The sequence below is a fragment of the Bos indicus genome, chromosome 3 (genome assembly GCF_029378745.1).
Source record: "Bos indicus isolate NIAB-ARS_2022 breed Sahiwal x Tharparkar chromosome 3, NIAB-ARS_B.indTharparkar_mat_pri_1.0, whole genome shotgun sequence".
Lineage (NCBI taxonomy): Eukaryota > Metazoa > Chordata > Mammalia > Artiodactyla > Bovidae > Bos > Bos indicus.
In genome coordinates this window covers 21,895,515-21,919,306 of record NC_091762.1, presented here as the reverse complement: position 1 = coordinate 21,919,306, position 23,792 = coordinate 21,895,515, and the positions used below count along the sequence as shown (strand labels likewise).

The following is a 23,792-nucleotide window of genomic DNA, read 5'->3' as shown; positions in this document are numbered from 1 at the left end:
AAGCCCCAAATTACCAGTACCTCTATGCTAGATAAATAATTAAATTACCACTGTGTATCTATCTTATTGCTCAAGCCTAGAAAGGCTTCCAGGGCTCTTACTGCCTTTACCATATATTGATAGCTTCAAGGATTCAGGTATCTTTGGTAATTAAAGTTATCAACTCTTTCTTTTAGGGTTCTTCTATCCCTGCAACTCCCCCAGCCTTCCCTTTCCTTAAAATTCCTTTGTATATTAAGAATGACAGAGCTGGGGTTCCTTGGTGGCTCAGTGGTGAAGAATCCACCTGCCAATGCAGGACACACAGGTTCAATCCCCGATCCAGGAAGATCCCACATGCAGCATGGCAACCAAGTCTGTACACCACAACCCTTGAGCCCGTGCTGTAGAGCCTGGGAGCTGCAACTACTGAGCCCCACTGTAGAGCCCACGTGCCACAACTATTGGAGCCCACTGGCCATAGAGCCCTTGGCCCACAACAAGAGAAGCCACCACAATGAGAAGCCTGAGCGCCACAACTAGAGTAGCCCCTGCTCGCAGCACCTAGTAAGAAGCCCATGCACAGCAACAAAGGCCCAGCACAGCCACAAATAAACAAACAAATAAATAATTTTTTAAAAAGAATGATAGGGCTAATCACAGAGAAGGGACAGTAAAAACAATTACATTTTTCTGAGAAATGTTACAAAGCTTAAGTAAATTTACAAGATGTTCCTCCAGATGAATGTCTAACAGCAAATGGAACCCATTATCCAATGTTCACATAAGGACTTGCTCTCATTAATTTTTACCATCCACTACATAACACTGTAATTGCTAAGTATTCAAATCAGCAAATGTTCATAAACTTTATAGAAGGGAATAAATACCCTGCTACCTCTAAGACACTGATTCTAAGCAGATTTCTTCACCTATTTAAAACACTGATCTTTCAAAAGACATCACCTTTGTATTTGAATATCTGCTACCAATAGCACCTGTACAAGACAATCTTTGACTCACAAAAGCACAAATAAAAGATTAAGTCAAGTGAGAGCAGGATCCATAGAATTCAGTTTCCTTCTAGCAAAGATTCATCTTGTAGAAACCAGGATTAGTATTCAAAACCTTTGGAAAAAACGCTCCCCCAAAACACAACATGCTCTATAACACATGCAGAGCATACCCTGCTTGAAACAAGTATATGATGCAATTATAACAGCACAAATAAAAAGCTATCCCAAGTTAGCATGCCATCCACACAAAATCGCTAATTTTGCCTTCATGCTAATCTTATAGATTGAGCTGGTATTGTGTTATTTAAAACCAAGATTATTACATCAAGTGTTTGTAGCAAACTAGATCTTCATGCCATATGTTGCCCCAGAAGCTTCAGGTCAGATTATACATATAATAATCACTGATCGTTAATAAAGTTAAACTGATTGTACATACTGTAAAATGTGTCGTTTTTCCTGGTTGTGGAAGGGAACTTCAACTTTATATTCTGCCAACAGCAACAGTAAAGGAATTATTTACTGTCATTAAAACCCCCAAAGTCATTCCAGTATTAAAAGAAGCCCTCCTATCAACACTATTCTACTTTTTATTACACTTTCATAGTTTTACTCATATTAACCAAGAAGGAATATGTAACATTGTCACTTTCAGAAATAACTTTCCCCTTTTATAGGTTGTATACCATCAGTAAGAGCAACAAGAGCCAATTTCAAGCATTAACAACACACTAATACTACAGTGGCAAGATGATATGTTTGACCACAATAATCCTAATAAGCACAAGGGGCCCAAGGCTTCCTCAAGAATAACAACTCAGTTTCCCTGGCTAGAACAGCCTGTTTATCTTACTAGGCAATCTTTGTCAGAAGTTGCTCCCCAGCCCACCAAAGGGGTATAAGAGCAATCTACTTTCAGGCAAGAGTAGTCACTAAAAACCAACCAATAATCCAAGAGAAACCCTAAAGTCTCAGAAAATATACGAAAACTCACCAAATTTACTCTGATAGGGATACAGAGGTTTCCCAGGAACGCCACAGTAGATCTCAAGACACCTACTATCACAACATTTTCCTAATTTCCCCATTTTTCTTCCCCTTTTCTCTGCTGCTTTTCTTCTCTCTCAGCAGAGAGTGTAAGTTATAAAACAAATTTCTTTCTATTCATTCAGTTGATGTTAAAAAACATAATTTTGATAAGAGAATGCCTGATTTATTCATGGGCTTGTACTATACCTGGAATCATCTGTCACTTCTTCAATAAAACCTGATTCACATCTGGGACAAATATATTCCTATAAAAGAAAGGAAGACATAAATGAGAGTTTTTCACCAGAAAGCTAAGTATATAGTTACAGAACAATATGCAGTACACAAGCTGATGTTGTGAAATGTTGTTTGTACTTGCTGACTCTCAGGATAATTTTTTCTGTTATACTCCGGCAAGTAATGAATTCCATGTGATAATTATAGAATGGCTTCATAAGTGATTCCCACTGAAAGCTAAAAGGAAGAATGTCAAAGTTTGTTTTTTTAACTTGAACTTTTTTTTTAACTGTAATGAGTTCATTATCTAATTCTTTCTTCAAATCTAGTGAAAATGCTCCAAGAAATGTATCAGAGCAGTAAAAGTTTGTAATACTCAATGGGTATAGAAATTGCTGTTTTTTTCCTGCTATGCTATTTTTTTCCTTTATCTACTCCTTGCCTTTTTGCCCCACTATCATAAACCAAGCTAGCACTGGCTCTAAACAATGCAGGAGACACAAACTGAATCACAGAATAAATTGATTGATTTAATCACAGAATAAATCAATTCCAGACTAGAAATTTACAGTGAAGTTTTACAATACTTCTAACCTATTTTTTGATTATCAATGGTTCCAAATAAAATTTAAATATTCTCAGGTATTCTATAGACATGTTAATTCAAATAACCAGAATAATTCCATTAGATCAGTTTCTATTTCCTTCGCTACCAGGAATATTTCTTTTAATTAAATATCAAGCTTTTGGGCCAATTATCTGTGTCTAGAACTTCTGGGTTACCTTGATGGATTTCTCCACTCCAGGGCTCTAATTGGATGGCTCAGACAGTAAAGAATCTGCCTGCAATGAGGGAGACCGGGGTTTGATCCCTGGGTCAGGAAGATCCCCTGGAGAAGGGAATGGCTACTCACTCCAGAATTCTTGTCTGGAGAATCCCATGCACAGAGGAGCCTGGAGGGCTACAGTCCATGGGGTCACAGAGAGTTGGACGTGACTGAACAACATTGGGGCTGATAAGAAAGAATATACTTCAGAGGTTGCTTTACCACAATTTTAAAAAGTATATTTTAACTATTAATACCTATTACAATAGATCTGGGAAAGACATCTTCAACTATTTTCTTGCTCGCTATATTTTCTAAATCCCAAAGTTTGTCTTATAAGAAGGAAATGTAAGCTGTATTTGCCTACTCAAAGACAGTCAGAAATGTAACTCAAACATTCAAATGCTTTCTTAAAAGAGGCGTAAAGAAAAAAACCAATCCCTTCTGTCAAGAAGACTAGTTTGGTGAGCAGTCAATGCAAGAAAAACATTTAAATTTAATAAAACAACTGCTTTAAGCAATGCACACTGGGAATATAAACAAATACCAAAGTTCTCCTGAGGGAATCAGGGGAAGCTTTACCTGAAACAGAGACTTAAAATATTAGTCTATCTGCTCAATAAAAATGGAAATTATGAGTTAAAAATTGTAACAATAGAATACAGCATGCATGGTGGTTGGAGGGGAATGGTATGATGAATGTGAATAGGCAGGCTGAAACCAGGCTACGGAAAACTTCAGATTACCATGAAATTTATCCTGTGGAGCAGAGACTCTCAACCTTTTTTCTTCTCTACACACATGAAAGATGAGAAACACTAATAATGGGCATACTGTGAATTACTCCAGGCAGGAAACAATCTGGAGAACATATAAATTCTGAGCCCCTCCCTCTGCTCCTCATCCCCTATCCTCCCAGGGGAGGATAACTATATTCCTTTGTAGTAGCAGAACTATATTCCTTCTCTCCCACAAAGAAAGTTATCTGAAAGCAAGTGAGATGGCCTTTAGAAAACCTTAAATCTATTTTAATGTTTAAATTTAAAAAGAAAAAAATCAATTAAAAAATGTTGTAATTTGTGATTTGCACCCCAGTGTCAGGCCCTCCTCTTTCTTTTCTCTTCCTCTCTCATTCATTCCCATTGCTTCACATGAAAAATAAAAAAATAAAAATAAATAAATATCTTCTAGGTGGAACAACTCCCAAATGTGTTATCTCTAACCCAGGTCACTCTTCTGGACTCCAGATTCATTTATCTTCAAATGTCTTCTCTGTCATGCTCTTTCTCTCTTACACACACACACTTATCAAGAGGTGGCATATCAAATTTGTTCCTACTGGAAAACTCGGGAGTCACTCCTGACTCCTCCGTCTCTGTCATCTTCCACATCCAACCATCAAATCCCGGTACTTCTACTGCGAACACATTTCTCAAATCTACTCCTTGCCTTTTTGCCACACTATCATAACCCAAGCCAGCACTGGCTCTAAACAATGAATAAGTTCCCTCTTAAGTGCTGTCCTGCTTCTCTTCCAGCCTCTTCCCATCTGTTCTGCATGATAAATTCAGAATTATCTTTCTAAAACATAAAACAGACCATATCATCCCATCTTAAAACCTTTCAACTATTTCCAGAAACACTCAGAATAAAATCAAACTCTTAAAAATGACTTGCAAGGCCTTGATTCAGCTGGTCCCTGTTTAACTTGCCAACCTCATTTCAGGCTACCTGCCTCAGTGAATTCCAGTCACAAAAACCTTTCAATTATTCTAACTCATCAAGCTGATCCCTGCCTCAAGCTTTCACACATTCTGCTCCTACAACTGAAAACACTATTCCCCTAACTCTTTGCATGGCAAGGGACTTCCAGTCTTTTAGGTCTCCATTTTGAGGTCACGTTGGAAAGCCCCTCTTTCACCATTCAGTCTAAAGTGCTTTCCTCCTCTTTTTAAAAAGAATTTATTTATTTTTGGTTGCACTGAGTCTTCATTGCTGTGTGTGAGCTTTCTCTAGTTGCAGCAAGCAGGGGCTACTCATCATGGCAGTGCATGGGCTTCCCATCGCAGTGGCTTCTCTTGTTGCGGAGCACAGGCTCTAGGCACACAGGCTTCAGTAGTTGTGGTGCAGGAGGCTTAGCTACTCTGTAGCATGCGGAATTCTCCTGGACCAGGGATTGAACCTGTGTCCCCTGCATTGGCAGGCAGATTCCTATCCACTTGTTTAACACCAGGGAAGTCCCCTCCTCTTCTTATTTTCTCCTTATGGCTCCTAATTCATTCCTTTATAGCACTTATCACAGTTTGTAATTATATATTTGTTTAATGCTTTCTTAATGTCTGTAACCATTCAGAAAGCTTTAAGTTTCATAAAGGCAGGGTTCAGATCAATTTTGTTTACCATTATATCCCTAAGACAGTCAGGTATTCAATAAACATTTACTGAATAAACAAACATGAAATTACTTGCCACACACCTCACAACTAGGAGTCAAAGTACCAGAATCTAATACAATCAGAGAATGGTTAGAGTGGAAGTAAACAACTAAAAGAGCTGGAAGTTTAAGAAGTTGGGGCCTGCTCATGGGATAGTGAAGCCTAAGATTTCAAAAGAAGCAATGTTCTGGATGATCACAAAGTGCAAGATGCAGCTATGGGAGTAGATGGTGTAATAATTATACAATTATTATTGTATGCTAAAGCTGAAACTCCAGTACTTTGGCCACCTCATGCGAAGACTCTGATGCTGGGAGGGATTGGGGGCAGGAGGAGAAGGGGACAACAGAGGATGAGATGGCTGGATGGCATCACCGACTCAATGGACGTGAGTTTGAGTGAACTCCGGGAGTTGGTGATGGACAGGGAGGCCTGGCGTGCTGCAGTTCATGGGGTCGCAAAGAGTCGGACACGACTGAGTGACTGAACTGAATCACATTTATTTCATAATCAACATTAAGCATATATAGAAATATTATACATGTATTTTTAAAATTTTTAATTGGAGGATAACTGCTTTACAATATTGTGTTGGTTTCTACCATACAACAACATGAACCAGCCATAGGTACACATATGCCCCCTCCCTCTTAAATCTCCCTCCCACCTCCTACCCATCCCACCCCCCTAGGTTGTGTCACGGAGCACCTGACTTGAGCTCGGTGCATCATACAACAAATTTTCACTATCTGGTTTACATATGGTAAGTTATGTTTCCACGCTACATTCTCGATTGGCCCCAGCCACTTCTTTCCTCACTTTGTCCACAAGTCTCTTCTTTATGTCTGCGTCTCCACTGCTGCCCTGCAAACAGGCTCCTAGATTCCATATATATGTGTTAATACACGATATTTGTTTTTCTCTTTCTGACTTACTTTACTCTGTATAACAGGCTCTAGGTTCATCCACCTCATTAGGACTGAATGTAGTCTTTTTTATGGCTGAGTAATATTCTATTGTATGTATGTACCACAACTTTTTTATTAACTCATCTGTCGATGGACCTCTACGTTGCTTTCATGTCCCAGCTGTTGTAAATAGTGCTGCAACGAAAGCTGGGGTACATGTGGCTCTTTCAATTATGGTTTTCTCAGGGTACATGCCCAATGCTGGGATTGTCGCATCATATGGCAATTCTATTCCTAGTTTTTTAAGCAGTATCCATAATGTTCTCCATAGTGACAGTATCAATTTACATTCCCACCATGGAGTAAGTAAGGTCTTTAAAGGGTCATCTACACTGATCCTGAACTTTCAATGATGTTTAGAACTGTGATAAAAAGAAAATAATTTCAGAAGGTAGATATCATAATTGGGAAGACAGAAGTGAGACTTGAAGCAAGAATCACAGTGATTTAGAGTAGAGAAATGTACAAGTTCTCGCTTCATGATCCCAGTTCTAAGAACCAGATCACTGAATCTGGAGAGCCCTGTGACTTCTTTACCTATAGAATACTGAGCTAATTCCAGACAATGTTCTTAACTGCCTAACAGTTTCTGCTTTCTGAGTCTTAAAGCCCTGAGCAGTCACACAAGTCTGGGCTACTCTGTTGGACAGCAAGCAAAGAGGAACTAAAGAACCTCTTGATGAGGGTGAAAGAAGAGAGTGAAAAGCCTGGCTTAAAACTCAACATTCAAAAAAAGATCATCATGACATCTAGTCCCATCACTTCATGGCAAACAGAAGAGGAAAAAGTGGAAACAGTGACAGATATTACTTTCTTGAGCTCCAAAATCACTGCTCCAAAATCACTCCAATCAATGACTGCAGCCAAGAAATTAAAAGATACCAGCTCCTTGGAAGAAAAGCTATGACAAACCTAGACAGCATATTAAAAAGCAGAGACAGTAACTTTGCCGAAACCATAGTCAAAGCTATGGTTTTTTCAGTAATCATATAAGGATATAAGAGCTGGACCATAAAGTTGAGTGCCAAAGAATTGATGCTTTTGCATTACGGTCCTGGAGAAGACTCTTGAGAGTCCCTTGGACAGCAAGGAGATCAAACCGGTCAATCCTAATGGAAATCAACCCTGAATATTCATTGCAAGGACTGATGCTGAAGCTCCAATTGCTTTGGCCACCTGAAGCAAAGAGTCGACTCACTGGAAAAGCCCCTGATGCGGAGAAAGACTGAGAGCAGGAGGAGAAGGGGGCAACAGAAGATGAGATGGTTGGATGGCATCATCAACTCAACAGACATGAGTTTAGCAAACTCCGAGAGATAGTGAACGACAGGGAAGCCCGACATGCTGCAGTCAGTGGGGTCACAAAGAGTCAGATATGACTTAGCAATTAAACAACAACTCTGCTGGACAGAGAAGTCACATAGATGAGCACTGAGACATCAGAGAAGGACTGGACTGTAAGAGAGAAAAACTACCTTGGAGGTCCATCCCAGTAGGGCCTTCAGACGGCTCCCTCCAGTTTTGTGGACTACAAACAGATGAAAGATCTCAAGTGAGAACTGGCCAGCTGAACTCTATAAATCCATAGGAACATGAAAGATAACACTGTTTCAAGTCACTAAAGTTTGGGGTGACTTTTTAGGCAGTAACAGAAAACCAGAATATTGACCAAGGGATGAAGAGTTTTGAATCCTGGTCTTTTTTGAATTCAAAACCCCATATTCTTTTCATTATACCTCACTGATTGACAATAATTACTCTTTTAAAGAAAGGAATAGGAACTATAATTTGCTGATGATTGAATGGAAAAGTTTACGTCAAGGCCAAATGAGGACTTGGGAGATTCAGCAACCTTCCAGACCCCTCCTTCCCTTAACAGGAGAGCATTACCCTGATGAACATACAATCCAGGGTCTGAAACCTTCTATCTTACAAGATCAGAAATTTAATCTAGCACACAGAGAAGACCTGTCTCTTAAGAGGAAGATTCACATAAAACCAAATTCAGAGGCCATGCATATAAAAACCAGAATGTCAATTTAATTTCAACGAAAAGAGTTACAGAGTGGCTCATTTACTTTTACTATTCAGCACAGTCTTCCTCAATAAATAATTCTACCTGAATAGAGGAAAGACACATGAGTAGAGGAATCACAGAACTGAATTCTAAACTCAAATCTCTATTAGTTGTATTATTATAAAGGTTACACTGTTTGCAAATTACCTAATTCAATGACTGCCACATTAGACATATAATATAGCTACTGTAGCTATTCCATATTATAATCACCTGTGTCATCAGGCTAAGATACCCTAATATATCCATTTCCACTATCAGCATAAACCAGATTCTCAAAATCAATGATCTGTGTTTCTTCTCCCTCTGGGCAGGAAGAAAACAGCATATGTTCGCCTCTGACTCTTTTTTCTATTCTTTCACAGCTGATCTACAATTTCCACACCTTCTTCTAACAGATACATTCTTTCTCCTGTTAGAATATAATACAATTACTTGGCTGTATTTTCTTACTTACAATCACAATTTAGTCCTGCCCTACACTGAGATTACAACCAGACTAGATTTTAAGTATTTATCTCTTGGGTCATTTCTAAAGATGGCTAACTTGGCATTTTAATTTTTCCTAATTTTTTTTCAGAGGTAACGTTAAGTTCACTCTGGGGGAACATCCATGAATTAAGGAGAATTTGTAAGAAGATCAAACAAGAACCAAACATAGTCTCTGACTCTACACTCCTCCCACACCCAAGCCTTGGTCTTAGTATATCATCCTGATATATCCAGATTACAGAGTTTTAAATTTTAAGCATAATAGGTTTCAGAGGGGAGGGCAAAAGCAAGGATAAAAGTGAATTCAAGGCTCACTATAGGTCTGGCACCGTGCATGTCTTCAAACTAAACTGCTTTCCTGCAGGGTCTGAACATTTACTATATGCAACTCCAATGAAGACACTCAGTAGCAGGTACACTTGAATGAACTACTTTGGATGATCCACTGCCTGTTTCATCTAAAAATATCCGCAAGGAGAAGTATTTTTCACCATTAACACTCTGAATCAGGGACAACTCCTTAAGTGCAGCTTAGCCCTGATGTTTACTCACTGAGAAGAATAGTCCTAGCAGACACAAAGCACTCAGAATGTAAGTGAAAAAACTTTTGGGCTTTTTCTTTTTGTGTGTGTGGTTTTTAGGGGGAATGGATGGTTTTAATGCATTGTTTTATTTTCCTTCTATTTCATAGGCTAACATCACAAAATATGAGGTCTTGGTAAAACAATAACCTACAAGCCAAGACTCATATTAAATCCCATACTGTGAAATTTATATACCCTTTAACTTTATATAAATTTATATCCAATGTTTATTCATAATATGAAATATAATATAAAAACTTACTATTTATTTTCTACTTCTACACTTTGTTTTTCTATGTGTTCACATAGAAAATTCTTTTTTAGCTAAAAGAAAAGCCTAATTTCCATGTCATTTGACAGAATCCAAATCTAAGATCACAATATTAAGTCAGTCATGTTCTATTGTTCATATTCTCTGCTGCTGCTGCTGCTAAGTAGCTTCAGTCGTGTCTGACTCTGTGTAACCCATAGACAGCAGCCCACCAGGCTCCCTGGTCCCTGGGATTCTCCAGGCAAGAACACTGGTGTGGGTTGCTATTTCCTTCTCCATGCATGAAAGTGAAAAGTGAAGGTGAAGTCGCTCAGTCATATCCAACTCTTCGCAACCACATGGACTGCAGCCTACCAGGTTCCTCCGTCCATGGCATTTTCCAGGCAAGAGTACTGGAGTGGGGTGCCATCACCTTCTCCGTCATATTTTCTAGAGTATCACAAGGCAAATTATTCAGAAAATCCTAATTAGAAGGATTAGGAACACAAACTGTTTGAAACACACCACAGTTTCTGCCTAGGCTAGAACCCACCACACCATGAATTTCATGTCAACTTACATCTCTAACATCAACCACACTGCTTTTCTCATAGAGAAAGTGAAAGTCACTCAGTCATGTCTGACTCTGCGACCCCATGTACTATATATAGTCCGTGGAATTCTTCAGGCCAGAATACTGGAGTCGATAGCCATTCCCTTCTACAGAGGATCTTCCCAACCCAGGGATCAAACCCAGGTCTCCCGCATTGCAGGCACATTCTTTACCATCTGAGCCACCAGGAAAGCCCAAGAATACTGGAGTGGATAGCCTCTCCCTCCTCCAGCGGATCTTCCCAACCCAGGAATGAAAATGGGGTCTCCTGAACAGCAGGTGGATTCTTTACCAGCTGAACTACCAGGGAAGCCCTTAAGTTTTCTATGATCTCCTATGATTATTCTTTTACAAACCAGGTTACACTTTCTGCCGTTTGAAAGCATCAGTTCAGTTCAGTCGTTCAGTGGTGTCCGACTCTTTGCGACCCCATGAATCGCGGCACGCCAGGCCTCCCTGTCCATCACCAACTCCCGGAGTTCACTCTAACTCACGTCCATCGAGTTGGTGATGCCATCCAGCCATCTCATCCTCTGTTGTCCCCTTCTCCTCCTGCCCCCAATCCCTCTCAGCATCAGGGTCTTCCAATGAGTCAACTCTTCACATTAAGTGGCCAAAGTGTTGGAGTTTCAGCTTCAGCATCAGTCCTTCCAAAGAACACCCAGGACTGATCTTCTTTAGGATGGACTTGGTTGGATCTCCTTGCAGTCCAAGGGACTCTCAAGAGTCTTCTCCAACATCACAGTTCAAAAGCATCAATTCTTCAGTGCTCAGCTTTCTTCACAGTCCAACTCTCACATCCATACATGACTGCTGGAAAAACCATAGCTTTGACGAGACGGACCTTTGTTGGCAAAGTAATGTCTCTGCTTTTTAATATGCTGTCTAGGTTGGTCATAGCTTTTCTTCCAAGGATCAAGTGTCTTTTAATTTCATGGCTGCAGTCACCATCTGCAGTGATTTTGGAGCCCCCAAAAATAAAGTCTGCCACTGTTTCCACTGTTTCCCCATCTATTTCCCATGAAGTGATGGGACCAGATTCCATGATCTTAGTTTTCTGATTGTTGAGCTTTAAGCCAACTGTTTCACTCTCCTCTTTCACTTTCATCAAGAGACTTTTCAGTTCCTCTTGGCTTTCTGCCATAAGAGTGGTGTCATCTGCATATCTGAGGTTACTGATATTTCTCCCGGCAATCTTGATTCCAGCTTGTACTTCTTCCAGTCCAGCGTTTCTCATGATGTACTCTGCATAAAAGTTAAATAAGCAGGGTGACAATATACAGCCTTGACGTACTCCTTTTCCTATTTGGAACCAGTCTGTTGTTCCATGTCCAGTTCTAACTGTTGCGTCCTGACCTGCATATAGGTTTCTCAAGAAGCAGGTCAGGTGGTCTGGTATTCCCATCTCTTTCAGAATTTTCTACAGTTTATTGTGATCCACACAGTCAAAGGCGTTGGCATAGTCAATAAAGCAGAAATAGATGTTTTTCTGGAACTCTCTTGCTTTTTCCATGATCCAGAGGATGTTGGCAACCTGATCTCTGGTTCCTCTGCCTTTTCTAAAACCAGCTTGAACACCTGGAAGTCCATGGTTCATGTATTGCTGAAGCCTGGCTTGGAGAATTTTGAGCATTACTTTACTAGCGTGTGAGATGAGTGCAATTGTGCGGTAGTTTGAGCATTCTTTGGTATTGCCTTTCTTTGGGATTAGAATGAAAACTGACCTTTTCCAGTCCTGTGGCCACTGCTGAGTTTTCCAAATTTGCTGGCATATTGAGTGCAGCACTTTCACAGCATCATCTTTCAGGATTTGAAATAGCTCAACTGGAATTCCATCACCTCCACTAGCTTTGTTCGTAGTGATGCTTTCTAAGGCCCACTTGACTTCACATTCCAGGATGTCTGGCTCTAGGTGAGTGATCACAGCATCATGACTATCTGGGTCATGAAGACCTTTTTTGTACAGTTCTTCTGTGTATTCTTGCCACCTCTTAATATCTCTGCTTCTGTTAGGTCCATACCATTTCTGTCCTTTATCGAGCCCATCTTTGCTTGAAATGTTCCCTTGGTAGCTCTAACTTTCTTGAAGAGATCTCTAGTCTTTCCCACTCTGTTGTTTTCCTCTATTTCTTTGCATTGATTGCTGAGGAAGGCTTTCTTATCTCTCCTTGCTATTCTTTGGAACTCTGCATTCAGATGCTTATATCTTTCCTTTTCTCCTTTGCTTTTCGCTTCTCTTCTTTTCACAGCTATTTATAAGGCCTCCTCAGACAGCCATTTTGCTTTTTTGCATTTCTTTTCCATGGGGATGGTCTTGATCCCTGTCTCCTGTACAATGTCACGAACCTCCATCCATAGTTCATCAGCACTCTGTCTATCAGATATAGTCCCTTAAATCTATTTCTCACTTCCACTGTATAATCATAAGGGATTTCATTTAGGTCATACCTGAATGGTCTAGTGGTTTTCCCTACTTTCTTCAATTTAAGTCTGCATTTGGCAATAAGGAGTTCATGATCTGAGCCACAGTCAGCTCCCGGTCTTGTTTTTGCATCAAGTGAACCCCAAAACAAAGTTAGTAGATCTGAAATAGGCTGAGACTTGGGACCCTTTACTGGAGTGCTTGCACCTGGACAAACTAAGGAACTAAAAGCAAGAGTTTCAGAAAAACATCTGTTTTATTGATTACATCAAAGCCTTTGACTGTGTGGATCACAACAAACTGTGGAAAATTTTTCAAGAGATGGGAATACCAGACCACCTTACCTGTCTCCTGAGAAATCTTTATGCAGGGCAAGAAGCAACAGTTAGAACTGGACATGGAACAACAGACTGGTTCCAAATTGGGAAAGGAGTATGTCAAGGCTGTATACTGTCACCCTGTTTACTTAACTTATATGCAGAAATCATCACGTGAAATACCGGCCTAGATGAAGCACAAGCTGGAATCAAGATTGCCGGGAGAGATATCAATAACCTCAGATATGCAGATGACACCACCCTTATGGCAGAAAGTGAAGAGGAACTGAAGAGCCTCTCGATGAAAGTGAAAGAGGAGAGTGAAAAAGCTGGCTTAAAACTCAACATTCAAAAAATTATCATCATGGCATCCGGTCCCATCACTTCATGGCAAATAGATAGGGAAACAATGGAAACAGTGGGAGACTTTATTTTCTTAGGCTCCAAAATCACTGCAGATGGTGACTGCAGCCATGAAATTAAAAGACACTTACTCCTTGGAAGGAAAGCTATGACCAACCTAGACAGCATATTAAAAGCAGAGACATTACTTTGCTGACAAAGGTCTGTCTCGTCAAAGCTATGGTTTTTCCAGCAGTCATGTATGGATGTGAGAGTTGGACTATGAAGAAAGCTGAGCACTGAAGAATTGATGCTTTTGAACTGTGGAGTTGGCAAAGACTCTTGAGAGTCCCTTGGACTGCAAGGAGATCCAACCAGTCAATCCTAAAGAAAATCAGTCCTGAATATTCATTGGAAGGACTGGTGCTGAAACTGAAGCTCCACTACTTTGGCCACCTAATTCGAAGAACTGACTCTTTGGAAAAGAGCATGATGTGAGGAAAGATTGAAGGCAGGAGGAGGAGGGGACGACAGAGGATGAGATGGTTGGATGGCATCACCGACTCGATGGACAGGAGTTTGAGCAAGCTCTGGGAGTTGGTGATGGACAGGAAGGCCTGGCATGCTGCAGTCCATGGGGTCGCAAAGAGTCAGACACGACTAAGCGACTGAACTGAGAAGTAATTCCATAAACACGCAGTTGGGGCAATTATGAACAGTAAGATACAAAAAGGCCACAAACTGACTTTTCGGAGATGTAGGTGGTGTTGGGAACAAAAGCACATGGTACCTGCACACAGCATCACCTGAGGTGGGCAGACCACCTAAACTATGCTTCCTGCCCAAGCCACCCATCCACCCCTACCCTTACCTCATTTAAGGAACCACTAGCTCACCTCACCTCAGAAGACGAACAAGGGCATCTGTTTCTTACTTGAAGCGCAAGTCCCAATAAAGCCTTTCCTGAACTTCTCATCTGGCCTCTTACCAATTTTAATGAGTCCACAGACCCAGGTCGGTAACAGAACTTCTGGATTCTATTCCCAGTTCCACCAGTTCATGGTCTTTGGGAAGACCTGTTTCTCCATCTATAAAACTAGAACACAGATGTTGTCTTCATTTACTTGTCTCCTCTAACTCTCCTTCAGGCAAACAAGAAGTCTCATTCATTCAATTCTTATATTGAGGTTAATACTGAAGATCTGGGGGCTTCCCAGGTGGCTCAGTGGTAAAGAATCCACCTGCCAAGCAGGAGATGCCAGTTTTATCCCTGGGTCGGGAAGATCCCCTCAAGAAGGAAATGGCAACCACTCCAGTATTCCTGCCTCAGAAATCCCATGGACAGAGAAGCCTTGCTGGCTACAGTCCATGGGGCTGTGAAAGAGAACACAACCTAACAACTGAACAACCACCATACTTAAGATTAGGATATTCACAGAAGTTTGTTTTATATGTCTTTACTTCCCTAAGTGGAATTTTATTATTAGAACATAAACTTTGTACATGATTTCAGTGACTTTTAATCCCAGGTTATTTTTCTTTCCCCACCAAGTATGCTTTTCTTTCTGCACAATGCTTAGAATGTAGAGCTTAGAATATAATTGCTGAATGAATGAAGGTTGTCAGTTTAAGTAAGAAGAGTCTATCAGCTTAAACTGAATGTAAGACAAACTTTTCCCTCAGATTATGGTGGTACATGATAGAACTAAGGGCAAACTTTTAGGATCGTTTACCATTTTATATCTATGCCACTGAGTTGTTCCCCTTCTTGCTGCCTTTACTGTAAGCAAGCAAAGAACACTATAACTAAACCCTTTCTGGCTACACTGTGTTAACTTTATCTCTGATAATTCTTGTAGTTTAGTCATTTTTTTTTTCCTTAGAAAATCTGGCTTCTTGTCCACCTGATCAAATTATATCAAGTAACACTTTGTCTCCTGACCTGATTTTCTGCCTTGTTACACAATGAACCAAAGAAAGTTGGTTGATTATACATTCCTGTTTGGAATCCCTGATAATGTCAACCTTTCAGGTCTGGAATGAAGGAACAAAATGATGAAGGTTGTGAATGTTACTATTCTTAGGGAATAAGACCATAAATAAAGGCAGTTCTAATGGCCTGGAACTCAATCACAGCTCTCCAAATATTTAAATTGTATAGGTATCTTTGTATAATACTAAAAAACTGTGGCCTGATGGTGGATTTTTGTTTTTGTAAACTGGTTTTCTTCCTGAATAACAGCCACGGGGACAATCACTTAATACTTCAGTTCAGAGCTAATTCACACTCAGTAACAGATTTCTGGAATCCTTTTATAGCACTAGTGTTGCAAGATGAAAAAGACCAATGTTACATTGCTAACCTTATTAAAACCTTGGGAACTCTGAATCTGCTCATCGAATACAGATTGTATGCTAAAACAAAATGCTAGCAAGGAACAGTTCTCAAAGCTTTCTAAGAGGCTGTTCCAGGGTTAAAATCCTCAGTTTAGCCCAAATAAAATTTTCCATTTCAAAAACAAATAAAAAAGAACCAAAATGCCAGTATATTATTAAAACAAGTCTCCCTAACTGAATTAGCACCTACATTTGGCACAGAATAACAATAAGCCAATAATTTTAATGATCAGCAAAATAAGGTTGAAAAATTTAGGGAATTAAACACTTTCATTATTCTTATTTGTGAATATTACTTCCAAACACTTCTAAATCATAAATACGCAAACTAAAAACAGCAGTAAAAGCTAATTTGCTGAGTTTACCTTTTACATGTTATTAAACAAAAAGTAAATGTACAATTATAGTTTTCACACTATATCAGCAATCAAAATGACAGTAGTTTAGGTTCAGATCTGCACAGCATCAAAGTGAGTGGCAAGTAGGTGAATATAGGATACCTTGCCTACTTCCTGTGATACCTGTTGAACTCATCAAGGAGGCTGGGCAATCTATTTAACATACAAGAAAAGTGTGCCTGGTTTAAAATCACCAGTCACTTCTATTTATTATACATGTATCTGTATATCTCTAAGGAACTCCGAAATAACAACTGAACTTAAAAAAAAAAAAAAGATTTCAAAAAAATCTTTCAGAATCTAACCTAAACTTCTTTATGTGAAACTATAAGAACCACCTAAAATGTTTCTGCTATGGTAAAGGCCTTATTTCTCTACAAATAAGGACTGCTCATTCCTACACAACCTTTCAATCAAAGATTACATATCCCCATTTCTCTGAATGCCCACTCAAGCTTTCAATAGGCACACCTCAGTATTATTTTACAGTGGGATACACCAAGACAAACTGAGAGGGTCAGATGACTCAACTTCAACCCCATGAACAAACAGTATTAGAACAAGGCTTGATAACTTCAGTTCACCAACTCGACCAAGAGTTTGGGGAAACTAAAATTTTAAGCACAAAATCTCCTAAGCTCATGAAAACTTTAAAGAACATTAAGAGAAACAGAGAAAGTAATGCTTAATTAATGCAAAGATGAGCTATAGAAAAACTAAAAGTTAGACTTGGTGTCTGCTTTCTACTTTGTTTTCAAACTGGAATTTCCAGATGTCTTACTAAGTTACATGTTGTGTTACTACTTCAATTAATTTCCAACTGAGAAAAAAAATCTGGATACTTTTAGAAGTTGCCCCACAGTGTGTAACTTGAGAGGCGTGATCCAATTCCTCTGGTCTCAGTAACCACAAGGAGAGAAAGCGACCCCAAGAGATACTGCTATAATAGAATGCCTCTTAACTACCTTCTAAACAATCCCTCCCATCAGGGCTTTGGTTAAAATTATCTCAACTTTATCTCACTGAAAATTCTCAACAGGATTCCAAAATTAGAAATCAAAGCTACCCCAGGACAAAACCTTCAGCACCAGTGACACAAGACAATGACTATCCTTTTATCCTTCTACACCTGGGTTCCTGAACCACAGTGCTCTTAACATTTTGGGCCCAATAACTTTTTGCTGTGGGGGTTGTCCTGTTCACTGAAGCAGGTTTAGCAGCATCCCTAGCCTCTATCCACTAGATGCCAGCAACAACCCTCCCTTTCCCGCAGTTGTGACAACAATCCTGCTGTAGAAAAGACCTACAGACATTGCCAAATTCCCTCCTAAAAAGCAAAACTGCCCCCAGTTGAGAACCACTGCTCTACATTATATCCTTTAATAATCAACATTAAGCTGTGGAGAGATGAAAAGAAGTCAGCATTCACAGGCTTCTTATTCTCAGACCCTTCCAATCTGACTAGAGAGAATAAGAAACAATCCACATGGTTTTTCCTCTTCTGATATGATGGCTGTCTGAGAGACCTCAGCATCCTCTCCCTTAATGTAAGCAAAGGTCATAAAAAGCCAAGTCAACATAGAGAAACAAAAAGTATTAGCAACCAAAAAGTGTTACTTCCCCTTAAAAATATAAGGAATTTCACCTGTGGTGAGTTTAACTTTAAGGTTTTTGTTCTTCCTCATATCGAAAAAAAAATCCCAAGATTTCCCCAAGATATACATAAAAGTCAATTTATCAGCAGAATTTCAAGACTAGAACTAGCCTTCTACCCATAAGAACACATATGTCTTTCTTCTAGCTCCTTGCAGGGACTATAATTACTGACACTGTTATGTTCAAACTTTGCATGGCAGCGCCTGCATTTTGTTCCACCGAAGCCTTTTAGATAAAGATCTCATACCATTAACACCACTACTTTTTAAAAAGAACTATTGGGTATTCAACTCAAGGGCTTGCTTCCTGGTGGTTCAGCAGTAAAGAATCTGCCTGCCAATGCAGAAGATGCAGGTTCGATCCCTGGGTCAGGAAGATCCCCTTGAGAAGGAAATGGCAACCCAAGTCAGTATTCTTGCCTGGGAAATCCCATGGACAGAGGAACCTGGCAGGCTATAGTCTGTGGGGTCACAAAAGAGTCAGACACAACTTAGCAGCTAAACAACAATTCAACTCAGAATATTTCAAGAGACATTTAATAAGCAACTGCTATAAAGCACAGAAAGACGCTAGATAATCAAGCAGACTTTTTAGATGGTAAGTCACCAACAGCAGAATTTAAGAAATCTAAATAATTAAAACCTATAAAATCCAGCTCAAATCACTAATTCCTTCCTCCAGTTCAACAAAACTACTAATACTACTTAAGACACCATTCTAGGATCTTCCTAAGAATCATGCACTTTTAAAACTCTAGGTCTGACTTCCCTGGTGGTACAGTGGATAGGAATTTGCCTGTCAAGGCAGGGGACACGGTTTGGATCCCTGGTCCAAGAAAATTCCATGTCACAGAGCAACAAAAGTCCATTCGCCACAAGTACTGAGCCCCTGGGCCACTACTACCAGGCCCATGCACCTAGAGCCTGTGCTCTGCAACAAGCCACCACAATGAGAAGCCCATGCACCCCAACGAAGAGTAGGCCCTGCTCACCACAACTAGAGAATGCCCACACACAGCAACAAAGACCATTGCAACCAAAAATAAATAAGTAAATTTAAAAAAAATAAAAAGCAAGGACAGGGAACTTAAGAGTTTTAAGAATCACAGTCTTTAAGAAGCCTACTTTTTAGCTTCTCTTACGGGGTGATTAGAAAGTTTTCCTGTATTAGAGTCATTACAAGTATAGCACAATAACAATGATCTGTATAGTACCTGGTAAACAAACAAATTAGGTAATATTATTTATTGATAAGGATGACATTTTATTAGTCCAAAGGTGATATAATACAGAGACGGAAGAGGGAGAGAAGTTGGCTACTTTCTTCAGGCAAAGCCTCAGAGGTGAGTAATACACTTGCAGTCCTTAATGAGACTGGTCTCTCTGGGTTTGGATACTCTGATCTCTATAAAACACTTAGGAACCACCCTAGTTTCATCAATACTAAAAGTTGTTTACTCTGCATGATTTATCTCACCTGTTCAATGACTCTACAGAATTTAATCTCATAAGGTAATATTCCCTGACCTTGATTTAAAAATGGGAGAGGATAGTATGGAGTACAGTTGCATGACACAGTCCTCTGTGGCACCACCCAGTCACCCCTCAGGGGCATCTCTCAGTGTTCCATACTTAACTCCATTAGTCTTGGCTTCACAGTGTCTCTCAATGGATAGACAAGTGAGGCAGTATTTCCTCTGTCATCTGATGATCAAAAAAATACAATACCAATTTACCCAATGATATTTAATATAAACTTGAAATACTAGGGCTTCAGACCATATAATCAAAATCCTTTATTTTAAAATCCAAGTTTAGAGGAGGACTCACCCTCCCCCTCCCTAACTCATCTGGGGCCGGCAAAGAAGACAGCTGTAAGGCTCAGTTCACCCAATGCCAATCAGAGGAAAATTGGCAAGAGGAAGCAGACCTGAAGAAGGATAGAGCGCATGAATCACTCTGCTTTTGCCTAAGCGCCAATCATGCTGGCCACTTGGAATATACTGACCCATCTCTGTCCACTTGTCTTAATTCTTCTAGGCTGGAATGCCTCCAAGAAACCTTCCCTGACTCAGACCCCAGCCTAAGTGATCTGCCTCTCCTTTCCTCTTACGCTATCAGTGGCTTCCTGGATGCACTTGTTTATAGGCCTCTGGACCCTTCTCTGTTCACTCTCAGCTTGATGCCAAGCAGAAGAATGCAAGACTGTTACTGCCTTGATCCTTATCATATACCCCTGCCTAACTATATAACGGAGAAGGCAATGGCACCCCACCCCAGTACTCTTGTCTGGAAAATCCCATGGACGGAGGAGCCTGGTAGACTGCAGTCCATGCGGTCACGAAGAGTTGGACACGACTGAGCAACTTCACTTTCACTTTTCACTTTCATGCATTGGAGAAGGAAATGGCAACCCACTCCAGTGTTCTTGCCTGGAGAATCCCAGGGACCGGGGAGCCTGCTGGGCTGCTGTCTATGGGGTCGCACAAAGTCGGACACAACTGAAGCGACTCAGCAGCAGCAGCAACTACATAACCTCTCCCTACTCACCAGGGAAAAAGCTGGCTTGAAACTCAACATTCAAAAAACGAAGATCAAGGCATCCAGTCCCATCATTTCATGGCAAATAGATGGGGAAAAAATGGAAACAGTGACAGACTTTATTTTCTTGGGCTCCAAAATCACTACAGATGGTGACTTCAGCCATGAAATTAATAGACGGTTGCTCCTTAGAAGAAAAGCTGTGACAGAAGAAAGACTTCCGTCTTTAATATGGAAGAAAAACATAGTGTTATTAAAAAGCAGAGAAATCACTTTGCCGACAAAGGTCCATATGATTAAAGCTATGGTTTTCCCAGTAGTCATGTACGGATGTGAGAGTTGGACCATAAAGAAGGCTAAGAGAAGAACTGATGCTTTCAAACTGTGGTGCTAGAGAAGACTCTAGAACCCCGTGGACAGCAAGATCAAACCAGTCAATCCTAAAGGAAATCACCCTGAATATCCTTGGAAAAGACTGATGCTGAAACTGACACTCCAATACTTTGGCCACCTGATGAAAACAGCCAACTCACTGGAAAAGACCCTGATGCAAGGAAAAACTGAGGGCAAGATGAGAAGGGGGCAACAGAGCATGAGATGGTAGGATGGCATCACTGACTCAATGGACCTGAATTTGCGCAAACTCCAGGAAATGGTGAAAGACAGGGAAGCCTGGAGTGCTGCAGTCCACAGGGTCGCAAACAGTCGACAGGACTTAGTGACTGAACAACAACTCGCCAGGGAGGACGGCACAGTTCTTGAGGCACTAGCCTACTATCCCCCTTTGCCTGGTAAAGTAATAAAGCCACTGTTTCCTTCTCCAAAAAAATTAATTAATTTAAAAATAAAATCCAAGTTTAGTATTCACTAAATTTTACTAAAACCATTTTCACTGTAAACAGGGAATCATTTTTAATAAAAAAAAGAAAATTCGTAAATCATTATTCACTTCTAGAATGAAGACTTTTTTGAAACCTAACAATACCACTGAATAATATTTTCATTCTAAAATCTCAAAAAAAACTGAGTAGCCATTGCCCTTTTGTGAAGAATACTTACAACAGAGAAATCTCCATTTGTAAGGGTTTGTCCCTCTTTGCACCAGAAATAGAAGGATAATGAAATCTCAATTCTTATCAGTGGAGAAGTCCTGATTTAAATCTGCAAACAATCATGCTTGTTTACCGTTGTTTGCATGATAATCTGCCAAAACTGGTTTCCCCTCTTCCCCAAAGTCTTCTGTTTCTAGGGATGGCTTTACAGTCATTTCAGGGAGAGATTTCAGTTTTCCCTGGCATCTCCCCTGTATATGGGAGGTATACATGTTATTAAACTTCTCCAGGAAAAAAATAAAAAATAAAATTCCCTTCACGATTTCCCCCTCATTTCTTCATATCTCCTTTCTAAAAGAAATTTGTCTTATCTGAGAGGATCCAAATCAAAACACACAAAGTTGAGATAGATAGATCGAGATTAGCAGTAAGGAGCAGTATGGCAAAAATTAGACACAGCCAAAAAGCAGCAAAACTAAAACAGCATGTAGATGAAACTATGACTACAAAATTGGGAGTGGGGCAAATAGTGAAGAAAGAAAATGCTATAAGAGCCTGAAAAAGCACAACCTTTAGGCAAAAAGGCTATATACCTTTAGGCACTTTTTCCCTGGCCTCCATTGGTGTTTCCAAGAAATAAGATACACAGACACACTTTAGTAGGCTTTCTTACAGATTTTATCAGAGACGCTGTAAACACTGAGGGAAGTTGTTAGGAACCCTGACTTAAGGCTGAATACTGATACTTCTAAGGAGAAAAACAATCCTAACTAGCTAAAGATGACTGGCCAAAGGCAGGATTAACATTCATCCTGGTGGGTCTCCCTGTGGTAGATATAGCCCAAGCCAAAAAAGCCTGTGTGGTTTGGGTGTTTAGCGGGCGAGCTTGCTGCAGAAGCACTTTTTTTCACAGCCATAGCACTACCTCTCTAGGGACTAACAAAATCTGGCAGAGAGTAGTGAAAACCAATTTTACATTAGATGATGCAGTCCCCAGCATTCTGTCCTAGATCTTTTTTATTAAGCGAAGAGAGAGAGAACCAGAGGAGGAAGGGTGAGTAAGGCAGGTGGTGCTAAAGACACTGGCAGCATGACAATCAAAATAAGCAAGTTGAAACAATATGTTCTGCCTTCTTCCTAAAGCCATTTCCTTCAATAGTGGTAGGGAGCGGAGGCAGTCTGCAAGTCATTAGCACACTGCTGTTTTCACTTTCAGAAGAATATTGGAAACCCCTGAAGAGCAAAAGCCCCCTCTCCATCCCAGTTACCTTCCAACCCTCTTTTTCTCTCCGTGTTTTCTTCCTTCCTTTCCTAGGGACGACCGAATAAGGACAATTCTCAGCAATCCGTTATTCTGCTTTAATAAGGAGAGGGAAGGGGGAGGATCTGGTAAAAAGTGGAAAAGGAATAAAGGTGAGAGGCAACAGCGGAAAGAATATCGAATGCAGGAAAAGAGAGGTCATCGTGGGAAGGAGACAAGATGAAGAAGAGTGCATGAAAACAGGGGACGACGTGTCAGAAGAGAACTTGCTAAAGAAGGCCAAAAAAATTAAAAATGGACCGCGGGGGGAGGGGGATGGGAGGAGCTGGTCAAGAGGGGAGAGAAAGTGAGGGGCAGGTGGAACATCCGAGCGAGAGTTGCGGAGCCTGGGCCGAGACGCCCGGGCAGCAGGGTACTTGAGAGACCGATGTCAGGTGAATCGGGGTTGTGTGGGAAGCTTAACCCCAACTCCAGGCTATCTGGGAGAGGAATCCGGCCCAATGCCCGAGCGCAGAGGAACCAGGTTCTTACCGGTAGTTTGGGGCTGACCTCGCCCTTGCAAAAGTGGCAGAAAAACCGGTGCGCGGCAACCGCAGAGCCCGCGCCGGCCCCGGCCGCCGAAGCCTCCGCCATTTTTCTCTTTCGCCACGGCTGTCCGAGAGGGCAGCCGGCCGGTCTTTCGCCAGGCCGCTGGCTCCCGGCTGCTGTCGCCTCCTCTGCCGCCGCCGCCGCTTCCTCAGTGCTGCCAGCCTCTCCAGAGCCCGCGCGAGTCACGTGAGTCCGCCCGGCCCACAGAGGCGGTGGCGCGGCTGCTGACCCCGCGGCCCGCCTCCCAGAACTAAAGAGGCGCAGGAAGGAGTCCGCCCGCCGCCGCCCGCCGGCCGGCTTCTCAAACAGCCC

General features: G+C 40.9%; 1 protein-coding gene across 2 annotated transcripts in view; it reads right to left on the bottom strand.

Annotated features, from left to right (window-relative positions):
- Positions 1-23,706, bottom strand: part of RNF115 (ring finger protein 115) — a 73,250-nt gene extending 49,544 nt beyond the window's left edge. The window contains exons 1-3 of one of the 2 annotated variants that reach the window (XM_019956673.2): positions 23,424-23,498; positions 2,232-2,290; positions 1,435-1,486 (exon numbers count right to left, since the gene is read on the bottom strand). In XM_019956673.2, the coding sequence (XP_019812232.2) occupies positions 1,435-1,486; positions 2,232-2,241 (62 nt within the window). In that variant the 5' untranslated portion in view covers positions 2,242-2,290; positions 23,424-23,498. Of the gene's footprint in view, positions 1-1,434; positions 1,487-2,231; positions 2,291-23,423 lie in introns of both variants that reach the window. The other variant, XM_019956672.2, reaches the window with a different exon arrangement.
- Positions 23,707-23,792: the final 86 nt, after the last annotated feature.